At 47.6% G+C, this 23,145-nt stretch overlaps 1 protein-coding gene across 1 annotated transcript in view; it reads right to left on the reverse strand.

The window, feature by feature from the left end:
- Nucleotides 1-2,581: 2,581 nt before the first annotated feature.
- The window catches only part of TNFRSF21 (TNF receptor superfamily member 21), a 34,224-nt gene continuing 13,660 nt past the window's right edge, over nucleotides 2,582-23,145 (reverse strand). The window contains exons 4-7 of the mRNA XM_030946218.1: nucleotides 13,756-14,021; nucleotides 6,735-6,788; nucleotides 3,968-4,187; nucleotides 2,582-3,092 (exon numbers count right to left, since the gene is read on the reverse strand). Coding sequence (XP_030802078.1) covers nucleotides 2,863-3,092; nucleotides 3,968-4,187; nucleotides 6,735-6,788; nucleotides 13,756-14,021 — 770 coding nt within the window. The 3' untranslated portion in view covers nucleotides 2,582-2,862. The remainder of the gene's footprint in view (nucleotides 3,093-3,967; nucleotides 4,188-6,734; nucleotides 6,789-13,755; nucleotides 14,022-23,145) is intronic.

Here is a 23,145-nt window from a genome sequence, read left to right on the forward strand (position 1 = left end):
CGCTGCCAGGAAATACCCTGCCTGTATGCGGGGCTCAGCTGCTCTCAGATATTTTTTCTCTACATGCCCTCAGAGACAGAAAATATTTATATACTATACACCTATAAAAATACATAGTAATAAAGTAGGAAAATATGTAAATGTAGAAACAGCACAATATATTAAAATATTTTTGTAGTTTATCTAAATATATAATGTACTGATAAATGTATAATAAATATACTGTACACGCATATACATATGCATGCAACAAAAAGTTGGAAATCTGAAATGACAGAGCCAGGGAAAAGGTCAATATCCAGGTGCAATCAAAGAAAGGAACCATGCTGGAAGTGTGCACAGCACAGACAGAGCCAAGGATTGCCCAAGTCCTGGCCAGCTCCATGACCTGCCATCAAGATGAATTAAATGCATCCCAACAACCCAGGGAACCAAACAGCTTCCTTATGCCTCCTCAGCAGCTCCAGGCCAAGCCACCTCCACAACATGCTTGCTTCGTGGTGTCTCTTCAGCTGGCTAACTCCTCTTCCAGGACTGTTTTTCTTTTTGCTTTACCTTCAAAGCCTATCAGAAAATGAGTGGCTGCCAGGATAGGAAGTGCAGCTGCAGGGTGGGGTCGGTGGCTCCCCAGGAGGGTGGCATGATGGCTGTACTGCTTACACCTCATGCATTTACCTGGGAGAACACGGACCACCAGAAAAGGACAATTTTTAACTACCCAGCTGGACTTGCTCCAAGAACCTGCTAAGGATAATTTAAAGCCAACTATTGATTGAGCCCAGAATTGCATACCTTCCCTCCCCTTACCAATTCTTGCCCAGGTGGATCAACCACCACTGGTCCCAATATCTCTTGCCAACAGGCTGACACTGGGTTGCACCTCAGAACTGCAGGCACCGAGAGTTAAATGTTTCATTGCCACCAAGGGAAAACTCCACCCCAGAGCTCCCAATAAAGGCTCTGGCTATTTGACACTATATTTCATCTGTGCATGTGTTGAAAAGTTTTAATCGTGTACCTATGTATAGTCCTGCACCAGCAATTTCCAGTGCCAGCCAGAAGGAAAACACAGCACCCTCAATAACAGAAATCACTCTGCAGGCAAGTAAACAAAATGACATTCTTATAAACCAGAAGCATTTGTCCCATTAAGGATTCAATCTGTAGACAGAATAACAAGGGATGAGTTATTTGGCCGTGTACACTTTAAGGACATGGGCAATGTAACAGCGACAGAAATGCTGTGACTGCAAGACCTTCGCTCAGGAGTGACTCAGCACAGCAGCTGCTTCCTGGAAAATTAATACTTCAGGCTCCCCAAAATGCCCGCAAAGCCTTTGAGAGTTTGCAAAAACCAACCCTGGAAGCCCCATCAGCCATCTGATCTGTCACTGCTATGGGGATTAGCACAGGTCCTCCACCCCAGCACAGGGTGGGGACCTGCTGGGAGCTCCAGCAGCGACCGTGGGGACTCAAGGCAGTGCTACCAACAGAAAGCAATCATGTTTTGGCCTCAAAGCTACCTCCTCATGATCCCCAAACTCCAAAATCCCCCTCATCACCGTGGGCACCCCAAGCAAGCCCCTGCCCCAACCCAGGTGTCCCTGAGCAGAGGCAGCTGCTAAGGAGGTTAACACAGAATCGTGTCAAGTAACAAACACCTAGTATTTATTAATAAATTAGTACACCGGAAGGCAATTTTTCAATTCATTCCCCTCTTCCCCCACTCCCACCCCTTCCCATGGGGCAGCTCATGCCACCCTCATACCATTATTTCTTCAAATTGAGCGTAGTACAGACTGTTCGTTACGGGAGCATAATAATTGCAAATATAATCAGACAGACTTCTTACGATGCAGCTTTTTGTCCCCCATACCCCCCACCCCCAATCTCTTTTAATAAAAAGTGAAGTGTGATTTGAAGAGACTATTGAGACCACATAAGGTCTTTGGAGAACTTATCGGCCACATCTGTATAAAAAACAAGAGACACGAGTGTAAAAGCATAGCTTGGTTTAAGTCTTACAGCACGAGGAAAGTGGGACCAGCGGCTTCCTTCACCTCCCCACATTCAGCACCAGCTCCCTTTGGGGCCCCACCATTCCCACGCAAGCCAAGGCAGGATAACTCCTTACATTCGACTGGAGGCAAAGGATCTTTCCACTGCCTTGAAGGTTGGTGGGACTTGACCCTTTCCCTTGTGGTTTAAGCGCTTCGGCTGTAGCGTATTAGGAGCGCGATGCGTTGTCCGGGTGAAAACCATACAATAAATAACCGTGCTAGTAAAATCTCAGCAATGGATATGAGCCAAACAAGAGTACATAAAAAAAAAGTCAGCTCGGGTGGGAAGCTTAGCTGCGTTAAGAGACAGTAACCAGCAACAATTGGGGTGGGATTTTTGCGTGATTTTGCCATTTACTGCCCTGAGGCAAAGGGAAGTGGTGGGAGATGATCACTCCGAGCGACAGCTTTGAGAGAGGAAGGGGGTTACAGAGCAATCCCCAATTTGATGTGTTAGATTACACCAGATTGGTGGTCTTTCAGTTCATTAACTGCTGTTTTGGATTTTTTTGTTTGTTTTCTTTTTTTTTAAAGTGCATTGTCTGATCTGATTGGAATGAGAACAAGGAGAAGAGAGGCTCAGGGAGGGGGCAGAGGGTGCAAAGACTCGGACTGAGCGATAAAATTACAGTGGAGGAGTGCAACGCTGGCAAACTGCACCCCCTCCAAAAACCAAGGACACCTCAATGAAAATACTGGCCGTATATTCTACAAAAAATCCCGCCTGCGTATTGTTGGTCATCTTAACGAGTGCCAAGCTAGCTCTAGCAGATATTTCGGAGAGCGTGCGGTGACCCAGTGCCTACAGTAAATCAGGAAGGTGGCTATAGACAGAGTCCAGGAGGGTCTGGCTGGCTTCCTGGCTCTTGACTCCAGCGATCTCAAACAGCCTGTCCAGCTTGTCTTCGGCCTGCGGGATCTCCTCTATCACGTGGAGCTCCTCGGGGTTGAGGATGTGCAGCATGTCGTCAAAGATGGGCTGCAGGTCGCACGGGTCCAAGCGCACCTGGCGCAGGACGGTGTCCTTCTTTTCTGTAGAAGGAAAGGGATTGGTCAAGGAACTCTCCAAGAAACCTCTGCTAACCAGGGCTTGTTCTCAGCCCATCCCCTGATGGCACCTCTGGAGAGGGACATGCCACAAGGAGAAATGAGGGAAAAGGTGGAGGGTGACAAGCGATGGGGATGAGGGAAGATGGAGAAGGCAGTGCTGCTGAGACACATCAGCCAGGATCCTGCAAGAGCAAACACAGCATTTGTAAATGCTGAATGGCCAATTCGGAAAAGTGAGGGCAGGAGAGGAGCCAAAAAAGCTGAATCCTGCTCTTTCAAGTTGTTTTCATTGGGTCAGCTTTATTTTCATACCCAAGTATAAATTTGGTAGATTGACTGAGCTCAGTGTTTCACCTTCATCAGAAATTAAATGCAGCAAGTTAAATACAGTAAATTAAAGCCCCTAAAACAAAAGGGGGTGACTAATGGTACTTTATGTCTGTAGCAAAGAGGACCAAGAATAAAAAAAATTGTTTAAAAACCGGAAACAAGAATCAGTCTGGAAATTAGATTCTCTGATTTAATCTCATGCAGAAATGCACTGGCCAACGCAAGAGCCGAAAGTCAGGAGAAACACCCCCAAACACCCAGGGATACTACAACTTCCCTTAGCAGAACTTCAAAGAGTTAAAAGTCTTTAATGATGTTTTTCTGTCTCAAATTTTTATCATCTTTGCTAACAGGATATTCTGGTCGGGAACAAGGATGTGATAAGCGTATCCTGGAGAGCCAGTTTTCCCAATTATTTACTTTAATGATATCGCGTGTTGGGCAGCTCTACCACGTGTGCTGACCACATGGGACACACCGTGGCGTCCCTTCTGTCTTCCCACTCTGCCCTGGGTTGGTTTTGGTACCTTTGGTAATAAAAGAGCCTGTCCGGCTGAGCGCGGAGGAGCCACTGGAGGTGGAGTCACAGCGCAGGAGAGGCTCGGCCTCGTCGACAAAGAAGCATTTCTTCTCGGAAGGAGAGGGCTCCACGGTGAGCACGGCCGCCTCGGGGGGCTTGGGGCTGGGTGTGGGTGCAGGGCTCACCGGGCTGGGGCTCACCGGCAGCGCCAGCTTGTCACCTTCCAGCTTTGGGGGAGGAAACAGAGGGAAAATTAACTGGGGGAATGCTAGACAATGGGTAACACCCAAACCCACCTGCACCCTGGCTTTCAAAACACTCCAGCCCACCCTCAGCAAGGGGTGACCTGCTCTGCTGGCCCACAACAGGCACAGGAGATGACCTGGGGTGGACATCAGCACTGGTATTTGGCACATCAGGCAGGAGCAGTAACACAACCCACATCCTTGGGACACCTGGTAGGAGCAACCACTGCACCAGGATGGCACGTGCAACCTCAGCAGAGCATTTCAGGTGGGCTCTCCTTCTCAGACTCAGTTTATTAAAACCTAAAGCACAGATCTTGGAGGCAAGAGGTGATGATGCCCAAAACCTCCTCCACACCTGTTGTTTGCTAAAAGCTGGCTCCACAGCTCCAGACAGTGCTAAGGCAGCAAGACAAGGGCTGTGAGACCCTTCAGGGATCTCCAGTACAGCACATGACACTGACCAGCTCCACTGACCAGCTCCACATCAAATTAATGATTTGTTTGCCCCACCTCACCCTTGCTCCTGAGAGCATCCCATTAAAGCCTGATGGAAAAGTCCATCCCAATAGACTCCAAGTTCAGAGCAAGGAAGGACAGGCAGGAGCTGGCACTGATCACAGTGTCACCCAAGTGCCTTTGCTTTTTCCTGTCCTGGATGTGAGCTAAGGGCAAATGTTCAGCTCCACAGTTACAAAGACATCAGGAGAAGCAAGCACTGCTGGGAAGCACTGCACTGGAAAACAGCACCATTTGACAAGTGACAGGTGACAAGAGACAGGACAAGATGAAATGGCCTCAACCTGTGCCAGGGGAGGTTTATATTGGATATTAGGAAAAATTTATTCACCAAAAGAGTGGTCAGGAATTGTAATAGGCTCTCCAAGGAAGTGGTGAAATCACCATCCCTGGAGGGATTAAAAAATGGATGCGGCAGCTGGGGACATGGTTTAGTGGTGGACTTGGCAGTGTAGGGTTAAGGATTGAGCTTGATCTTAAATGTTATTTCCAACCTTAACAATTCTATGATTCTGTGAATTTGGGTGCTGGTGTGAACCTGCTTCCTATGCTGACTGTACTCTGCATGTTTCTTCTTGAAACTTCTTCCGATCTCCAAGACAGTAGCAAACATTATCTACTCTCCTCTGCCTTTCAACATCCCCTCAGGGTGCAAATCTCAAGCAGAACATTGCTAGTTCCCACTCCCTGCAGGGATGAGATGCCTGGGCCAGCATGCTCACATCGCTGGCCGGCAGACTGGGCACTTCTGCAGGTCACCAACTCCTTCTAAACAGGTTATTTTAAGGGCCATCCAAGATTTCACACTTTTCCCCAACCTTGTGTCCCTGCTTGACCTGCCAGCGAAAAGAATTGTAAGCCCTGTCCCCATGCAATTCCCTCTCCCAACAGCATTTCACAACTTTGTTTTCTCCTACAGAGGGAAGATCAGGCTATTCCTGCTAACCGGCTTTTGCCTACAACCCAGAGATGAAATGCAAAATTGGGATTAAAGGCTGTGGGAAAGGGAGCTGCTGAGCCACCTCCGCGCCGGCATGGATGTGCCTGAACATTCCTCATCCGTGTCGAGGAATTCGCCACCCACAAATCACATGTCTGCTGGGACGCCCATTAGTTCACATTAAATTAACATTGAAGCCTGTTCCTGGTAGAATAAAAGGGTTTTTTTTCTCCCCTCATTGAAAATAAACAGGGGAGGATTTGTTCTAGCACAGTGCATTACGCAATAGGCATGTTAAATATAAAAGTCAGCTTCAATTTTTAATTAAAAGAATCTGCCTTCTCCTCTGAAATTCCCTTTCCAGTACAGCTCATCATGGAGAATCAGCTATGGCCATTAAGGGGGAATATCAAGGGAAGGACCAGGACAGCAGCTGGCCACTTTCCAAATTGTAATATGCTCTGATATCCCCTCTGAAAATAACATAGGCTTTAGGGGTTAGTTTTGCCTTGTGCAGCTCATCTACCTAATATTCAACCAGAAACCCACCTACCAATTTCCAAAAAGGAGCCTGATGACTGAGCAACAATTGGCCAAGGGAGGGCAGGGAGCAGACAGCTGCCCCAGCTCTGTCTTCCCAGAACCAACTCATTTGGAGTTTAATTAAACAGCTGCTAAAACATGCTAGGAAAGACAAAATCACCCGAGGTTATTTGACTGTAGCTGTCCCGGGAGCCCAAAGCTTTCCAAATAGCTGAACAGTTGCAAGCTTGAGGCAAAGCAAACAGGATGCTTGGATGTGTGTTAATGTTTAAACCACAGGAAAAAAGCAACTGGGAATGAGGGCTTGGAAAGACCAGGGAATGCAAAAGGTTGCTGTGAGGTGAAGCCTGTGGAATAGGTGTAAAAACACACTATTCATAGCCTGTGACTCACTGCATTGAAACCACCTTGGCCATTCCTATTTTTATGAGTGGTGACTGGGTGAAACCAAGCTTTGGCTGGGGAAAAAAAACCCCAAAAACCCTCTTGCAACCCTTTTGCCTTTCCAGAGCTATGGGATTTCTCACCTTTACATCCTCATTGCTGGGCTCCTGCGCTTGCCACTGAGACTGCATCTGCACCTGCAAAGAGGGACATGTGGGACACTGTTAGATGCACAGTCCAGCATGGAAACCAAAGGCACTGCAGTGGCTTTGTCACAACAGCAGCTTTCTACAACCCATCAGAGGTGCTCTGCCAGTTTTTTTTTTTTTTAGGCTTTTTCTTTTTTTGAGCACTGCACCAAGAGATTTTCAATGCCAAAAATTATTAATTAAAAAAATCCTAAAAGCTCCTGTGTACTTGCAGCCCTTTGGACTGCAGTTCAAGCACCAGCATCCTCTTGGATCCCAATGTATCTGGAAAGGTGCTCTAAGCAGCTCAGGGTGTCTGAAGGCCCTTCGTAAAAGGAAGGAAAGGGGACAGAAGGGGATAGGGACAGGAGAGAAGAGGACAGAAGGGGATGGGGCAGGAGAAGACACAGGCTTGGCTTTGTTTTCTTTCACAGCTGCTGTCACCAGCTCTGTTTGAACGGGTCGGTCCCATTTGCTGCCTCCGTTTTACAGTTCTGCAATAAAAGCTTAGCTCAGACAAACAAAAACTGCAGCTGCTGTGCTAATATTAGGAAGGAGCTGCAGCAGGCACTAAAAAACACCCTTCCCTCAGGCGATGCTTCCCAGCAATTCCTCCTGCCGCAAGCAGGCGGGAACAAAGGCGGGTGGCAGGCTGGCTGCTGCTGCTGCTGCTGCTGAGGGTGGCTGTGCACCCTCTGGGATGTGGGGGGGATAAATTTAGCACCGAGGCAGTCACTTCCCAGATTCCCTGCCAGAAGATGACACCCGACTGACACCAGCCCTTATTCCCAGGTCTGTTATGCCTCCGTAGGGAATGCAGCAGGAAAAACCCCGGCACAAGGAGCAGGGTGGGCTGGGCAGCAGCCCAGGGGATGCTGCAGGCAGAGTGGTGCTGGTGTGGAATGCTATTGCTGTGGACCCCACAGGGGTAGGTAGGGAGGATCCCTGTGGATCAGCAGTTTCATGGTGTACAGGGTGTTTGGGGGGTCCTCCCTGGGGGCACACAGACCCTGGCAGGTTAAACATAGACCCTGGCAGGGTAAACACAGACCCTGGCAGGGCCATGAGGTCTCACCAAGGCGCCAGAGAAGGGCAGTGATGGTGTGTGGTGCTGCAGAGCAGAAGGCATGTCCCCTGCCAGGATGGGAAGACCAGGAGGGTGCTGGGGTGGGAAAGCCCAAATTTCCTCTCTGTGCCCTTCACCTCACCCGTGTGGTTTCAGGAGAATGCTCGACCCCTCTCTGTGGTGGAGCCTCTTCCCTTAACACAAGGCAGCCCTGAGAAGGAGGGATCAAGCCAAGCCTCACATGACTCAGGATGGGCAATGATGGGTCTGGGCAGGGTTTAGATGCCACAACCAAAACTGCAGCCACCCACAGAGGAAACGGCTCTTCCCCATCAGCCCTGCCCTGGCTTTCTGTGGGCCGAGTGCTTCTCAAGCAGAAAATTTCTCCAGGAGAGCCTCTGGTGGCTTCTCCTTTCTGTGGATTTGCCCACTCACTTTTTCATCTCAAACCATAATGAAGAGGTGATGAAACCCTGATGAAGAGGTTCCAAACCCAATTACAGGCTGCGTTAGTTGATCCTGAGTTTGGCTAGCAGAAGAAACCATCTTCTAGTTTCCTCTTATGCTCCCAAACCCATTACACTGCAAACACAGAGACCCCAAAAGACATGGCCACCACAGCAGGGAAACCTTAATATCACTGCATATATAAAGTTTATATTTTTGTGTTTATGCTATTTCTCTTTGCATTACTTTATGAATTATTACATTTTGTTTATTGCACATTCTCCAGCATAGTTCAAACCCAATGTCAGTTTGCTGAAAATCAAGTCATGGCTTAGAGCAAACCTGGAGTGACGCCCACTCCACCGAAACCCAGCCAGCCCTACACCTTCCCCAGGGCTCTGGCCACTTCACCTTACAGCTTTGTGCCTCAAATAAAACCTGATGCAACTCCAGAAAGCAATTTTGTTATTTTCCTGGCTGCCTGGGCACTTCCCAGCCCTCAGACCACAGGCCCCTCTGGCTGGGAAATCCATCCAACAGCTTTACTCTCACTCCAGTGCTGGAACATGAACACAGCACAAACTTAATTCCTAATTTCTGGGCCCAGCCCAGTCCTGCACTGCCACAAGAGGAAGTGAAGGGGATGGGTGGGAACTGACAGGGGCTGAGTTTGAGGAACACTGCTTCAGGCTCTTGACTTCCCCCTCAGGGTTTTGACCTGTGAAAGAGCAAGAGATGGAGCCACAAGGCTCTGCCACAGCCACATGCCTGGACATGGGGCTGCTTTCACATCCTCTTCTCCTCTGAAATACCCCAAAACCCCACAGCTTAACCTCACACCAGCCCCAGCCTTGTCACATCTGCTGACTCATGGGATTATATGCAGCATGAAATTAACCACAAAACTGAACCTTGCTGGGCTTGGGGCTGTAGCCTTCCTCTCTACACTTACAACATCTCCCTCATTCATGGTTTGGGTTTGTTTCTCAGCATTGTTGAGGCTGTGCTGCTGAATGCCCTGAGCGAGGCTGTTTGCTTCCCTTCCATCCAGCCCCTGAAATATTTCAGCCAAGGCTAGCAGAGCCATAAATAAAACGATAAGAGCTTAAAGCACTGCTCACAGCAGGACACTCAATGCAGCCCAGCCATGCCAGCTCCACTCCAGGCCAGCCCAGGTGAGCACAGAGCCCCTTGATAACTGCAAAATGCTGTTATGCACCACACGCAAAAAAAATCTCATTACCCAGTGGATACTGGTAAAAATCAGTTTTTCTGATTTTAACCCCAAAAATGGAGAATTGCAGTTTGCTGGGATGGCAGGGAAAAACCTCTCCCTTCTTCCTCCCCACTCTTTCCCCTGTTTTTGTTGTCAGCACCACTAATTTGGGATCTGCCTGTGCCTGATAAGCAGTGCCCAGGCTTACCTCTGCCCGGCAAACCTGCCTCTGAGGGAACAGATTTTGCAAACCTTGAGTCTAACAAACATTTGTGGCAGGGCCAGGCCTTAAAAGGAGCCCTATGAGTTAAATGCATCCCTAAAAACCTTCCCACAGGTTCTGCATTCACTGTATTTTCTGGCTCAGCTGCGAAAAACCCTGAGCAAAATGATTCAGAGGGCTAATCTCGGTTTAACCTAAATTCATCCAGCGCCATGCAAAACCAGCATAATCTCCCACAGCTAAAAAAGCAGGCAAGTCTGCAGTGGAGCTGTTCCTCACCTGGAGGAAAATGTTCCTGCCTCACGCTGTAACACTCCAGAGACTCCCACAATTCTCCTATTCCTATCAGGGATTGTAAATATTGGGATTGCAGAGCACAAAAGGCTGCTGAGGGAACAGGGCACTACAAGAGAGAGCACCCTTGCCTCCACAGGTTTTACAAGTTGAAGGCAGACACCAAATAAAGGATTAAAGAGAAGGGTGCAATAGTGGGTGGGATGAAATATGTTTAGGGTACTATTTTGCCATCTGAGAACTACAGCATTCAATAACAATTTTTACCCATGACTTGGGGTTATCAGTGTTTTCTTATGACACAAGGATCGTGCAGAGAGATGGGGAAACTCCGTTTTGCACCCAGGGATGCTGGGCAGAGCCAAAGGCATCCCAGACAGCACAGCCATGTATGCATCCATCCCTCCTGGGCACATATAGGATAGACCAGCACGTGTTGGAGACTCACTGCTGGCTCAGGTCACCATCAGGGCATCACAAAATGGTTTGGGTTGGAAGGGATCTTAAAGCTCATCTTGTTCCAACACCCTGCCAGGGGCAGGGACACCTTCCTCTAGACCAGGCTGCTCCAAGCCCTGTCCAACCTGGCCTTGAACACTTACAGGGATGGAACATCTACAACCTCTCCGCCACCTTAGCCAAGGAGGATGCATGCATTTGCATTGGTTTATGAGAGTCCTCACTCCACTTGCAGAACCAAAAACTCTTTTCATTCTTTTTTGCTGTTTTTGGGGTTTTTTTGCGAGACTCCTTCTGCAGGGCTGGAGACCACAGCACCCACTCTTACCACCAACAGGGTGACCTGTTCCTCCAGATCAAACCACTTTGGTACAGAGAGAAACTGCCTCAATTTATCTGTGTTTGGACAGACAAATCACCCAGAGTCAAACCCCAATTAGCTCTAATTAAAGGCTTTCCAACCAGCAGGTTAAAAAAACCCCAAAGATCAACCTCCATGCGTGCTCCTGGCACCGAGCTCTTGGCTTCCTGGACTGCTGTGAGGATGATGAGCCACCAGTACAATTCCCAAGGGATTTGGTCTTCAATGCACAAACTGCTTCCCCCATTCCCTGCAGGGCTGTTCTATCACCACCCACACTGACAGCATAGGAGCCAGCTCAGGGAGAGGAGGCAGACAGGTTCCAGCAGGCAGCACCTCACAGAAACACAATGTGCTGCCCTGCTGGATCTGTACCCTGGGGTGCAGCTGTGTGACATCCCACACACACAGCTCCAGGATCTCCAGGGCAGGGCAATGGCCAACTCCTAAGGTTGATCATGAGTGATGCTTATCTGAAAAAGCCCAATCAGATGAATAGGGAAAAAGGATGTGACAGCTTGGGTGAATTTGTTAAAAAAACAACTCCTTTGCTGAAATTAGCCAAATTTCTCATGTGGACTTGAGCCACCTGCTTGAAAGATCAACAACGCAATTTTACTCATTTCTAGAAAAACAAGTGAAACCAATGGGGAACCACCCCAGGGTCCAGGCTGGACACTGGAAAAGACAACACACTGTTTTAAAAAACAAATAGACACAGGAAAGCTGTTTGGGAGGTCCAGGAGACTTGCATACAGTTATCCTTGAGATTGGGGTTTGCTCATTCTCTGGAACATCTGCTTGCTGTATTTTCAGAGTTATGGGCACAGCTTGCGGTCACTCCATCACTGAGAGTCCTCCACCCTGACAGGTCACCCCATAAACTCTGCTCCTGGAGCCACCACCTGCACTCTGTGCTGCTTGATAAGCACAACCTGATGGTCTTGGCCAAAAGAGCCAGGGGCATTCAGCACTGCAAAGCCCAAGTCTGTTAATTATGTGTCATGCTGAGGAACAAGTCCTGTGTTTTATCCAACGTCCTTGCCCAGAGCTTTGCCCCAGTATTCAAAGTCAAAGCAGTAAATACAAGGACACAGGTTACTACCTGCTCCAGGAGAGCAAGAGGACAACATGTCCTTCTGGGACAGTGCACATGCTGGAAACTTTAACTCATATATGCAAAATGGCAATTTTCTCTCCTCACTTCTCTTCCTAAACATAGCTTTATCTTGTGTTTTTTAATTTTATTTTTTCCACCAGTGAGAAGGCCACATGCTATTAGTTACCAGGAGATGAAAGGAAAAAATACAGCAACTCAGCAGGAGAGATCAGGCAGCTGGCAAGGCCCACCTATCCAAGATCTGGGCAGGATGTTCAGCACACACCTGACTCAGGGTCTCTCTGAAACACAAGCCCAGGGCTCCTGCCAATACATCCCAATTTCTGATTTCATACAATGGTCACAAGGGAATACGGTGTTTCACACATTAAACAAAATAATTGATATGACACAGTGAAGGGATCAAACGAAATAATTTAAGATATGCCACACAGTGAAGGGATCACAGTCCCTCACATAAGTGTAAATTTGTGACGGTCAAGCCAGAATTTGGGAATCCCTCGCCCTGACAAATGCTCTGTTTCATAAGCTCTATTGTGAGCAAAGTTCCACCCTGCCAAAGCCCCACCAAGAGCCCAGAGAGGTCTGCAAGCACCCACCTGCTCCCCTTTGGGTCTGGGTCATTGCCAAGGCAAAGGGAAATGTTCACCAGCCAATTTAGGGGGAAGAGCCATGCCTCAACCATCTCCATCTACATGTTGTCCCACTGGCTTCTGTGTTCAGAAAAAGCTCCACTCATCACCTTTACAAACACTTCTGGCAGACCACTGAGTTATCAGAGCCAAAAAACTGAAACCAAGTAAGGCAGCAATGGCCAAAACAAATCTGCAAAGGTCACAGAAGCACCTCCTGATGACTTACGCCCAGCTGAGAACCTACTGCAGGATCTTCTGCAGCAATTTATTTATTCTCCCAAAATATGGGGCAGTTTAAGGCCAGTGCTGGCAAAGAAGAGCAACAACTCCGGAGGACTGCATGCATGGCCTCCCCCATGCCACCAGTCACCATCCTGGAGGAATCCACACTTTGTGCTCGAGGGTACTTGGCCCTTCTCACAAATCCACAGTATTTGAGCAAGTTTAAAGGGGGATGTGTGGTGTTTGTGAGGTTTTTAGGATGAGGTGAGAGATGAGGATGTGATTTCATGCTCTCAGAAGGCTGATTTATTATTTTATGATATGATATATTATATTAAAGAATGTTATACTAAAACTATATTAAAGAAAGAGAAAGGATATATTAGAAAGCTTAACAAGAATGATAATGAAAGCTCGTGACCGACTCAGAGTCCAACACAGCTGGCTGTGATTGGTCATTAAGTTAAAACAATTCACATGGAACCAATCAAAGATGCACCTGTTGGTAAACCATCTCTAGACCATATTCCCAAGCAACCAGATAATTATTGTTTTCATTCTTTTCTGAGGCTTCTCAGCTTCCCAGGAGAAGAAATCCCGGCAAAGGGATTTTTCAGAAAATATCATGGTAACAGGGATGCTTTTTCCTCCATGTCCCCGGCACAAGGGCTCAGGTACCAGATCCTCCTGGTGACCTCCAAAGATATATACACAAAGCACATGGAACTCTAGAGCCCATCAAAACTCTGACTGGGATTCGAGCAAACATTGCCAAAGCCTTGCTCAAAAGCAACGCACGGCTTCAACGCAAGTCCTCCATCTAGAGAGGGAGCTACCTGGCCACGAGCTAAGCTCAAGGCCACAGCCGTGTCCCACACCACCACACCTCACAAGGCGAGATTTGCACCACAGCCCAGCCCAGCCCGGCATTACCGGCGTGGTGTCCTCCATGAGGCCGCGGATCTTCTCCACGACGTCGTTGCGGCGGTGCTGGCGCAAGGCGCTGATGAGCTGGGCCAGGCTGGCCTCGGGCCCGCGGATGGTCCAGTGCTGCAGCGCGGCGTAGGCGCGCTCGTGGTCGGCTGCGTAGCCGTTGGAGAACGCCGCCACCTCCCGCTCGCTGGCGTTGCACAGGAACTGGTAGATGTCCTTCCACTGGCTCCCCACCTGGGCCGCCACCAGCTTGAGGATGTCAATACCTGCGGGGCAGAGAAGCCATAGGTGAGGCAGGGGGGTCTGCAGACATCAGGTCTAGCAGAGCTTCTCTCATCCCCAAATGGCCACGCTTTGCTTTTCTTGGGTAGGTCTTTAAGATTTTGTTGCAATTATTATCATTATTATTGTTGTTTTAACACCTTTTATGGGTTCAGGCTGCAGAGAAGCAGCACCAATAACATGTTCAACAGCTACTATGCCTGTAAAGGCTGATAAACCCATCAGTTAATCCAACACACTCTACACTCTGATCCAACACACTGAATCCAACACACTCTACTCTTCTGATTTACTAGTAAATCAGAATTTACTTGTAAAATCTCCTGCACTCTTCAGCACAGGAAGACCCTGGGTACTCAGCCACCACACAGCTGCAGGAACAGGGCAGAAGAGCACAAGCTCAGCCACACACCTGCACTGCAGCCACTGCCTTGAGAAAGAGCTGGATTAAGAGGTGAGTCACCAAAGCACCTCTATAAAGATGAGTATTTCCATAACAAGTGCATACAGCAGCTAAGATTGCATTCAGAACCATTTCCAGTGCAGACAGGCAGGATGACTCAGTCATGAGGTGGGAGACACTGTGCCAGGTGAGCATTGGGTGAATGGAAGGTCTGGTAGGAAACTAGAGAGCAAAAAGGCAGAGTTTCCCCCAGAAAAGCACTTGAGATATCCTGGCTCAAGACCGTGAGGGTTTTCTCCGTGTAGGTCAGGGAGCAATGCAAACAGCACACCTATCCTTGAGTCTACTACAGGTCAGGAGTCAAAGATTCAAATAAAGCCATATCTCCTCCAAAACAACTAATTAACCCTGTTTTATCAAGCTGAGCAACACCTTGTTTCAAACAGCAACGTGAAGGGTCATCATCTGTGAGCTGCAAAAAGAAACTCACTTTTTCCAGAGATATAACCACACCTCAGGTTTCCTCCCAAGCCAGTGTGCCCCCATGGCTACAGGGAGCACTTCTCCTTCCCTCTGCAGGCACAACAACAAAAATAGCTGCTTACAGAAGAATATCATAGCTGGAGTTCTTCCAGCTGGCCTAAAATTTAACACTTTCTAATGCAGTTTAACCTGCACCAAAACCTCCCACTGCACCTTCAGTTCACAGCTCTGATACAGCCAATATATACATACAAAAAAAATCTATAGAAACTATACAGACTGATATAGGCATCCTTTTTTATACACGCGCATGTGTATATACACACACGTATATACGGTAGACATTTTTGTACCTATGTATTACATAGATATTTTATAAAGATGTGTGCACAAATATGTATATGGCCTGGACACCAGATGCCCACCAAAGCTGTTCTATAGCTGCCTTCCTCAGCTGAGAAAATATAACAAGATATAACAAAAGGCTCGTGGTTTGAGATACAGGCAGGGAGAAATCCTTCACCAGTGACTGTCACTGGCAAACCAGACTCAGCTTGGGGAAATTAGTTTAACTTTTCTGGCAGCTCCTCACAGGCTACCCTGTAGCCCTCCACAACCAAAACCTGACCATACAAACCCAATACAATATACACATGTATCTCTAAAGTACCTATTCAGCCTGATGTATTTTTATATGTATTTGCGTATATCTGTGTATATATTATACATACTTCTGTATATCTCTATATATAACATAGGTATTTTACATATACATGAACATACGCTTATATAAAAAGAAGTATGTAAAAAACTATAAAGCTTCACAAAGATATTTTTGACCAAACCTCTTCTCACTTAAGGAAAGTTTATCAAATCTGCTATATATAGACCTTAGTTTTCACTTCCAAACTAGATAACACACCCATGAGCCCACAGTTTTTGGAGCATCCACAGACGGTGCTAAACATGCTCTAAATCAGGAACACCAAAGTGCAAACCACATTTGGTATTTCCCTGCCCTCCTCCCACCACAACCACCACAGCTCCCTCCCAGCTGTTACCAGACACGTGCTTGTGCCATCTCACATGGAGTTGTGAGAGCTGGAGCTTCTCCTACCAGAAAAGCTTGGCCCACCAGCCCAGCATGGGGCATGCAGCCCACCCAAAAAACCCAAGCCAACCATAGGGCTTGGTTCTAACTATGGAGAAAAGGCTGTGAACCTGCTATTGGGATTTATTGTGGGGTGACTGATGTGACTCAGCTCATTAGATACTGCTGCACATTGCATCACAGCAAAGCAGCAGGAATTAAGCCTGGTTTTGTTACTGCTTCCCATCACTCAAATGCAGACCCAGTGGCCCTCAGTTCAAGGGACTGAGCTGTGTGCTTCCAGGCAAATCCCAAATTCCTCTCCCTCCATGACTTTGCATCCAGGCTGGCTGTGCAAAAGCACAGGCAGCCCACACCACCCTGGCAGCCAAGCCCTGGTGCCTTCTGATATCACACACCCGGGTTGATAAGAAGCCCAAATGACAACTGAGGTTTGCAGTGAGGTCCTTTAAAGCAGAAAACCCAACTGCTTTTTGCACAAAAGCAGCAAAATGCCTGATTTATGCAGCGCTGCTTGATTTTATCTCAATCCAGGGGATAAAAAAAATAAAAATCCATGAACACAAGGGCAGAAAAAGCTCTGCAAGGCTTGTGCACCAAGATAATAAGGGATAATCATGTGTGGTACTGCCTATTATATATCCATATATAGGTATATATAGATAACTTATGGACCGAGATATAGATATATATATATAGAGGTATATATAGAGAGAGCATTTAAGTCATTATATCATTGTATAAATCTTGCAGAGCTTCTTTGCTCTCATATTTAGCAATTATTTTTGATTTGATTGATATATATATATATATACACATACAGAGAGAAGGAGAGAGAGAGAATGAGAGAGATAATGCTGCCCATTTTTAATGCACTCACACACATCAAGTGAGCAGCATCAGGTCTCCCTGCCAGTGCTGCCCTGCAGTGAGACAATGAGATATGGCTGGGTGGGAGCCTTGCCCACACCCACTCCCATGCACATCAAACACACAGAAGCGTTAAAACATAATTTGCTGGTTTATGATCCCCATGTGGAACATCTAGTCAGTCCAGAAAAGGAAAAACCCATACACTACCTGCTCCCATGGACATATTTCATGCTGACAAATCCCAGTGCTTGCAACTGCTGTACTGGTGAGAGAAGTTTTCAGCTGCTCACAACTTGATTTGCACCGGTGTTATGCGGCAGCATGACATTTATGTCCAAATGTTCTCACTCAGGATTTATGACAAAGCGCTCATGCTTCTACTGACATTTTCAAGTTTAGTATATTTAATCTCACCGTTCAATAAATTGGGCCCATAAACATGTTTATGTCCTTTGGCTATAACATCCCTGGGCACAAGAACACACCAGGCAGCTGAGGACTTAATGGTGCGTAATAATCTTTGGAGAACAAATGTTCCATTAAAAATGAATTTGGAAATGTCTACCTTAATACTACAAGAACCTTAAACTCATTTTCTTCCAACTATTAAATGAATTTAAGGCCCATATGTTTGCTACATCCACTACAATATTGTGCAAACAAAACCCAGAGAGATATGAAGAGATGTGGACAAGAGTGCAGATTTGGCTCCAGTCAGTAAGAAAAACATTGCTCCCTCTGCTCTTAAAAAATAAGATTAAAACCATTACATGACAAGCTGCGATTGCACGCCGCCAAGTATTACTGCTCACACTAAAATAAAATACTCATAATAAGTTTATCATCCTACTCCTTCCATATTTCCAGAAGTCCTACAAACTGGAACAAAAATCCCAGCTCCACCACAGGTGCTGGATCTTCTCCTTCTCCCTGAACTATGTGGACCTTCTCCCATCATACCCATCTGCACACCAGGGCTGGAGATGGTGCTCAAAGACCTCCAGACCACAGCAACCCCAAGTAAAATGGCCAAGCTCAGCAGAGATGGTGCTTTAACCCACACATTTCATGCTTGCCATGAGAGGCTGGTCACAGCCACATTGGTGCTATGCTAAAGTTGTTGCTCCAAGCTTTACGCAGCCTGAGTCGTCCTCCTTTTTTACCACAGACCACAGGAACAGCCTAGGAGAGCTGTCACCATCCTGCTGCTAAAGAGGAGACAGCTCCACCCTTCTCCATCACCATGTCAGGAACCATCACTACTGATCATCCAGCTTTGCTTATGCCTCAGACAATGGAATTAAAGAGGAACATCCACAGCTGCATCTGGCTGAGCTGTGTTTTTGAGCTGCATTTTCCATGGTCAGCCCAGAACAGGAAAGGACAGATCTGAAGGAGCCAGGACATCCACATGTGTCTTAGGTACCTGAGCAGGTGGCATTTCAATTGTCATTATCTTAATACTGAAAGTCTCTAAATGCTGTGCTGGGTTACACCATGTATTCCCCTAATATTTTAAGGTGGTGATAACCACACCTTCAAGCCAGGACAAAGCTGAGAAGCTGTGCATAGGCCAGTGGGAAGCCCAAGGGAGTATGTACACACATGGGAACACAGGCACAACCAGGAGGCACATCTACAGCCAGGGCAAACTGGAACAAATGGAGACGAGTCTGGAAACGGACAAATGCCTCCAGACTGGCACAAGCAAACACAAGTCCTGCCTCTCCAGAAAGGTTCTCCCTTCAGTTAATCTACGAAGATGCTGAGCTGAAGGGAGCACCTTCCTGGAGAAGCAGGGCCTTCACTTCTCTATAGCCTCCTGTCAGGTAGTTGTAGAGAGCGACAAGGTCCCCTCTGGCTAAACACTCCCATCTCCCTCAGCTGCTCCTCCTCAGACTTGTGCTCCATCCCCTTCACATCTGCTCCACTGCCCTCCTCTGGACACTGCTCACCTCTGTCTCATCTTCCCCATAAACACCATTTCAGTTTATTCAGTGACTTCCACTTGCTTGTTTTGAATCTGGTTCAAGATTTTTCCCATCCACTTCCTGCTCCTTCAGAAGTGCCCCGCCTCACTGCGGAACAGTTTGATGTAGACAGAGCCATCAGTCCTTCCACGTCACCAAGGTGGTCATCAAACACGCACTTGGGACTTGGCTGAGCTTTAATGCCTTGTTCTGGACAAGCCTCACTGGCCTCCCAAGCCGTGCTATTTGCAGGTTGGACATGGACCCAGTTCCTCAGCATCATTTGGCCTCAAGCAGGGCAAGGAGCCAGCATGGTGCAGGGCTGTGACCAGCAGTGCTGGCAGGGTCACCCACAGCACCTGCAAGGCACCATTTCTCTGCTCTGCTATTATTTTTTCACAACTTCAAGCAAACTTAAGAGCAGAGGAAGAGCCGCCCCACACCCAACAGCAGATGCAGAGAAGTCAAACCACAGCCACAGAGGTGCTAAGGCTCCTTCCTCTCCCCACCCTCATACAATGTCGTTGTTTTCATTCTCAGAGCTCAAGTCAAACACTTTTCACAACAGTGCTCCTCAAGAAAATGCCACCTAAAAACCTCATGCTCAGAGGCCTTCCAAGCCAAGGGTCCTTCAACCCACTAGTAATGAAGGGACACAGTGCATAGAAAAGGATTAACACAACATCAATTCAAGTTTTGTAAGCGCCTTATACAGATAGGAAGGAAAGTTTAGGAGATCTCCCAGGACCTCTGGCATACACAGTCCCATGGAGTGAGCAGCTCAGCAGCCCAAGGTTCCAGAGACAGCTTCATGAAAGGCTTGATTTTAGGAAACTCCATGCTCCAGCCCTTCATCACCAGGGACAAGGTCCCACCAGTTCACCCACGACACTTGGGGGAACTGACCTCCATCATTCCAGTGCCAATGTGAGCTGGAGCACCTGGAGCTTCTACCACCTACATACAGAGGTATTCCAGAGATAGGCAATATTAATCTGTGCACCACATGCTGTGACAAATCCTGACTGTGACAGGCAGCTGGATGAAGCATCACAGAGAGCACAGCCCAAGGGCACACACAAGTCAGACAGAAAAGCCACAGTGATGCAGCCCAACCCTCCCCTACACCCAGATAAAAGCTCCAAATCACTGCAAAGCCAGCTCTTCTCCTGAGCTCAGCCCACCTCCCTCCTCCAAATATCCTCCTGACTCATGTGAAACACAGCCACAGCAGCCTATTTTTATGTCTGAGCACACACTGAGAGCCTGTACAAGAGAGCCAGGATGCAGCACATCCACACTGCAGCTGACAAGACACCACAGCTCAACCAAACCAGGACTTGGAAATCCCAAGTGCACAACACAAATACCTTTCCAAAACGCAGAAATTCCACTAACCACTGCCATAAAGGGGAAGTTATTGGAAACTCAATTCCTCCCCCTGCCACTCAAAATATATTTCAGGTCCTAAATGAGGGAGTTTGAATATGTGCCAGGTCCTCCACCTGGGTCAGGACAATCACCAGTATTGGCACAGGCAGGAAGATGAACGGGCTGAGAGCACCTCTGCCAAGGACTTGGAGGTGCTGGTGTGCTGTGTCCAGCTCTGGGGTCCCCAACATAAAAAGGATGTGGACCTGTTAAATCAGGTCCAGAGAAGGCCACAAACATGGTCAAGTGGCAGAAGCAACTCTCGTAAGAAGACAGTTTGTTCAGTCTAGAGAAGAAAAGGCTCCAAGGGGACCTTACTGCAGCCTGCCAGTACCTAAAGGGGCCACAAGAGATCTGGAGAGGGACCTTGAACATGGGCATGTAGTGACAGGACAAGGGGAAAAGAAGGAATGGCCTAAAACTGAAAGAAGGCAGGGTTAGACTGGACATAAGGAAGAAACTCTTCCCTGTGAGGGTGGTGAGGCCCTGGAACAGGCAGCTCAGAGAGGCTGTGGCTGCTCCACCCCAGGAAGTGTTCAAGGCCAGGCTGGACAGGCTCTGAGCAATGTGCTCTAGGGGGTGGCACCCCTACCAACAGCAGAGGGTTAGAAACTACATGATCTCTAGTTTTTTGTCAGACAGTTGGAAAGGACACAGTCATGAAGATCTGTTAGTGACAGAATAGTTTTCCCAACTACGAAGGACAGTGTTGGTATCAGACCCTCCCAGGACCCAGTGATTCATATCCTTAGCAAGAGATGTTTGGGCAACAAACCACAAAATGGTATGTTTGGAGTTTGTCGGGGTTTTTTTTAAAGACAAAACTGAAAATCTTGCAAGGCAGAAAGGGACTTCTAACAATCACTTCCCACAAGTTTTCTGGAAAATAACCAAACCAGACAGTGGAGAGAGGTCTGTGATCAGCCACATGCAGTTATGAACATGTTTATGAACTGGGAACTCAAAAATCATCATGGGACAAGACCTCTTTTCCCAATACATTATGTGGAAGTCACATCTGTAACACTCCCTTGGTCCAACCCTCGTGGGACCCACCACCACAGGATGCTACACACCAGGGACCTGCTGAGTGAACTTGCTCTTGCTTTAGTTTGCATGAGAATGGTCAGCATAAGTATTTAATGTAATTATTAAATTTTAAATGGCTTTTGCAGAGTTAATCTTCATTATAACCCTCTGGGACAGCTGGTAACCCTGAGCACACATACTGCCACAGCCAGAGCCATATAAATATCCAGACACCAACAGATGCCAACCCGAGGATTAAATTCACCTCCTGCATTTTTTTTCCTCCCAGTCTTGGAGAGCGAGGAAAAAAACCAAAAAAACCCCAACCTTGTTATTCGAGGAGTGATGTGTGAGAGCCTCACTGATGTGAGAAATCACAGCCCTATCACAGTCCTCCCAGCACTGAAACCGGTGTCGGGTTTTTGGCAAAAACACCCCGAGCTCAGAGTGGTTTTCTACAAGGACAATCTTCTCCTGCAGAGCTGCCCTGCCTCCCACACTCAGCTCTACACCTTAATGGGCAGGCACAAATCCCAATCCCTCATTAAATTAATACAAGGGCCACCCAGGAATTTTGACCATTGGATAATTTGGGTTTTCTTTTCTGAAGCAGATTTGGGAGCAAATGTTCCAGCTTCCAAGAGGAGCTCCTCACCACCCTGTACATGCTGCAGATACACAGCTCACGTAGCAACACACATTAAAAGTGATCAAGCACCAGTCTTTGGTGCTAATGCAATAAGGCTGAGGAACAGGAGATGATAAAACCTGCACATTATTAGGTTTTGTCCTCTCTAAGCAGAACAACAGCCTCCCACGTTTGCACTTTCCAAGGCTCCCTTTCATCATGAAGCCCTGGACAGCTCTTGCATATGCCCTTTGGAAATCACATAGCTTCCCAAAAGGACAAATTATTTTTGGGCAAACCTGAGCAATGTTTTACACTGAGTGGTTTGAGGAAGATGGTGTTCTGAACTTGTCAGATGCCACCCCAAGACTCCCATGGCAGAGGTTTGTGCTGCAGATGAAGAGTTGCTCCATCCCACCCAAAGCAGAGCATTGTGCCTGTGCAGGAGCAAACACAGCATGAAATGCAGCAGAACAAGCTGCAGTGAGGGAGTATCCATACTCCTTGTGGTGCCCAGCACATTCCTGCCTCTTCCAGCTCCCCTTCTGCCTGGGTCTCTCCCTGTGGAGGTGGGCAGGCTGTCATCAGAGAGCAGCAATTATCTGCACATCATCAAACTGCAGATGCCAGAGGAGTGACTGCTTTGGAAAACAAAAACAAAAACAACACCTTCTGCCTCTCTGTTTTGGCAGGTGGACAGATATCAATCCCTCATCTCATGCTCTGCCTGCCAGAGCTGTATTAGACTTTGCACACAAGCCCAGGGCTGCTCCTCTCCAGGCGTAGCCACAGTTACTGAATTATGTCAGCAGCAATGGGCACACCTGCCCTCCTGAGATGCTCTGGGCATCTCTGCCCTATCTGCGGCCTGGGCACAAAACCTCGAGGCCATCACAGTTTGAGGCTGGTGAAGCTTTAGGGCTTGAAAGAATTGTTTGTTTTCCCAGCAGTTTCCACAGCAGCCCCTCCATCCTTACCCAGCCTCCCAGTGTGATCCTCTTGCCACGTGCTGGGACCTGTTGAGGAGCTGATCCAGGGAAAACTACCTCTACCAAACAAAACCTCTACACCAAGTGGCTTTCATCTCATTTACTCACACAAGCACTAAAGAGGGGTCCTAAAGTAGCATTCAATGTCACCCCATAGACCTGTGAGTGCTAAGTCTGCAGCAGTCTCCTTA

The sequence above is a fragment of the Camarhynchus parvulus genome, chromosome 3 (assembly GCF_901933205.1).
Source record: "Camarhynchus parvulus chromosome 3, STF_HiC, whole genome shotgun sequence".
Classification (NCBI taxonomy): Eukaryota; Metazoa; Chordata; class Aves; order Passeriformes; family Thraupidae; genus Camarhynchus; species Camarhynchus parvulus.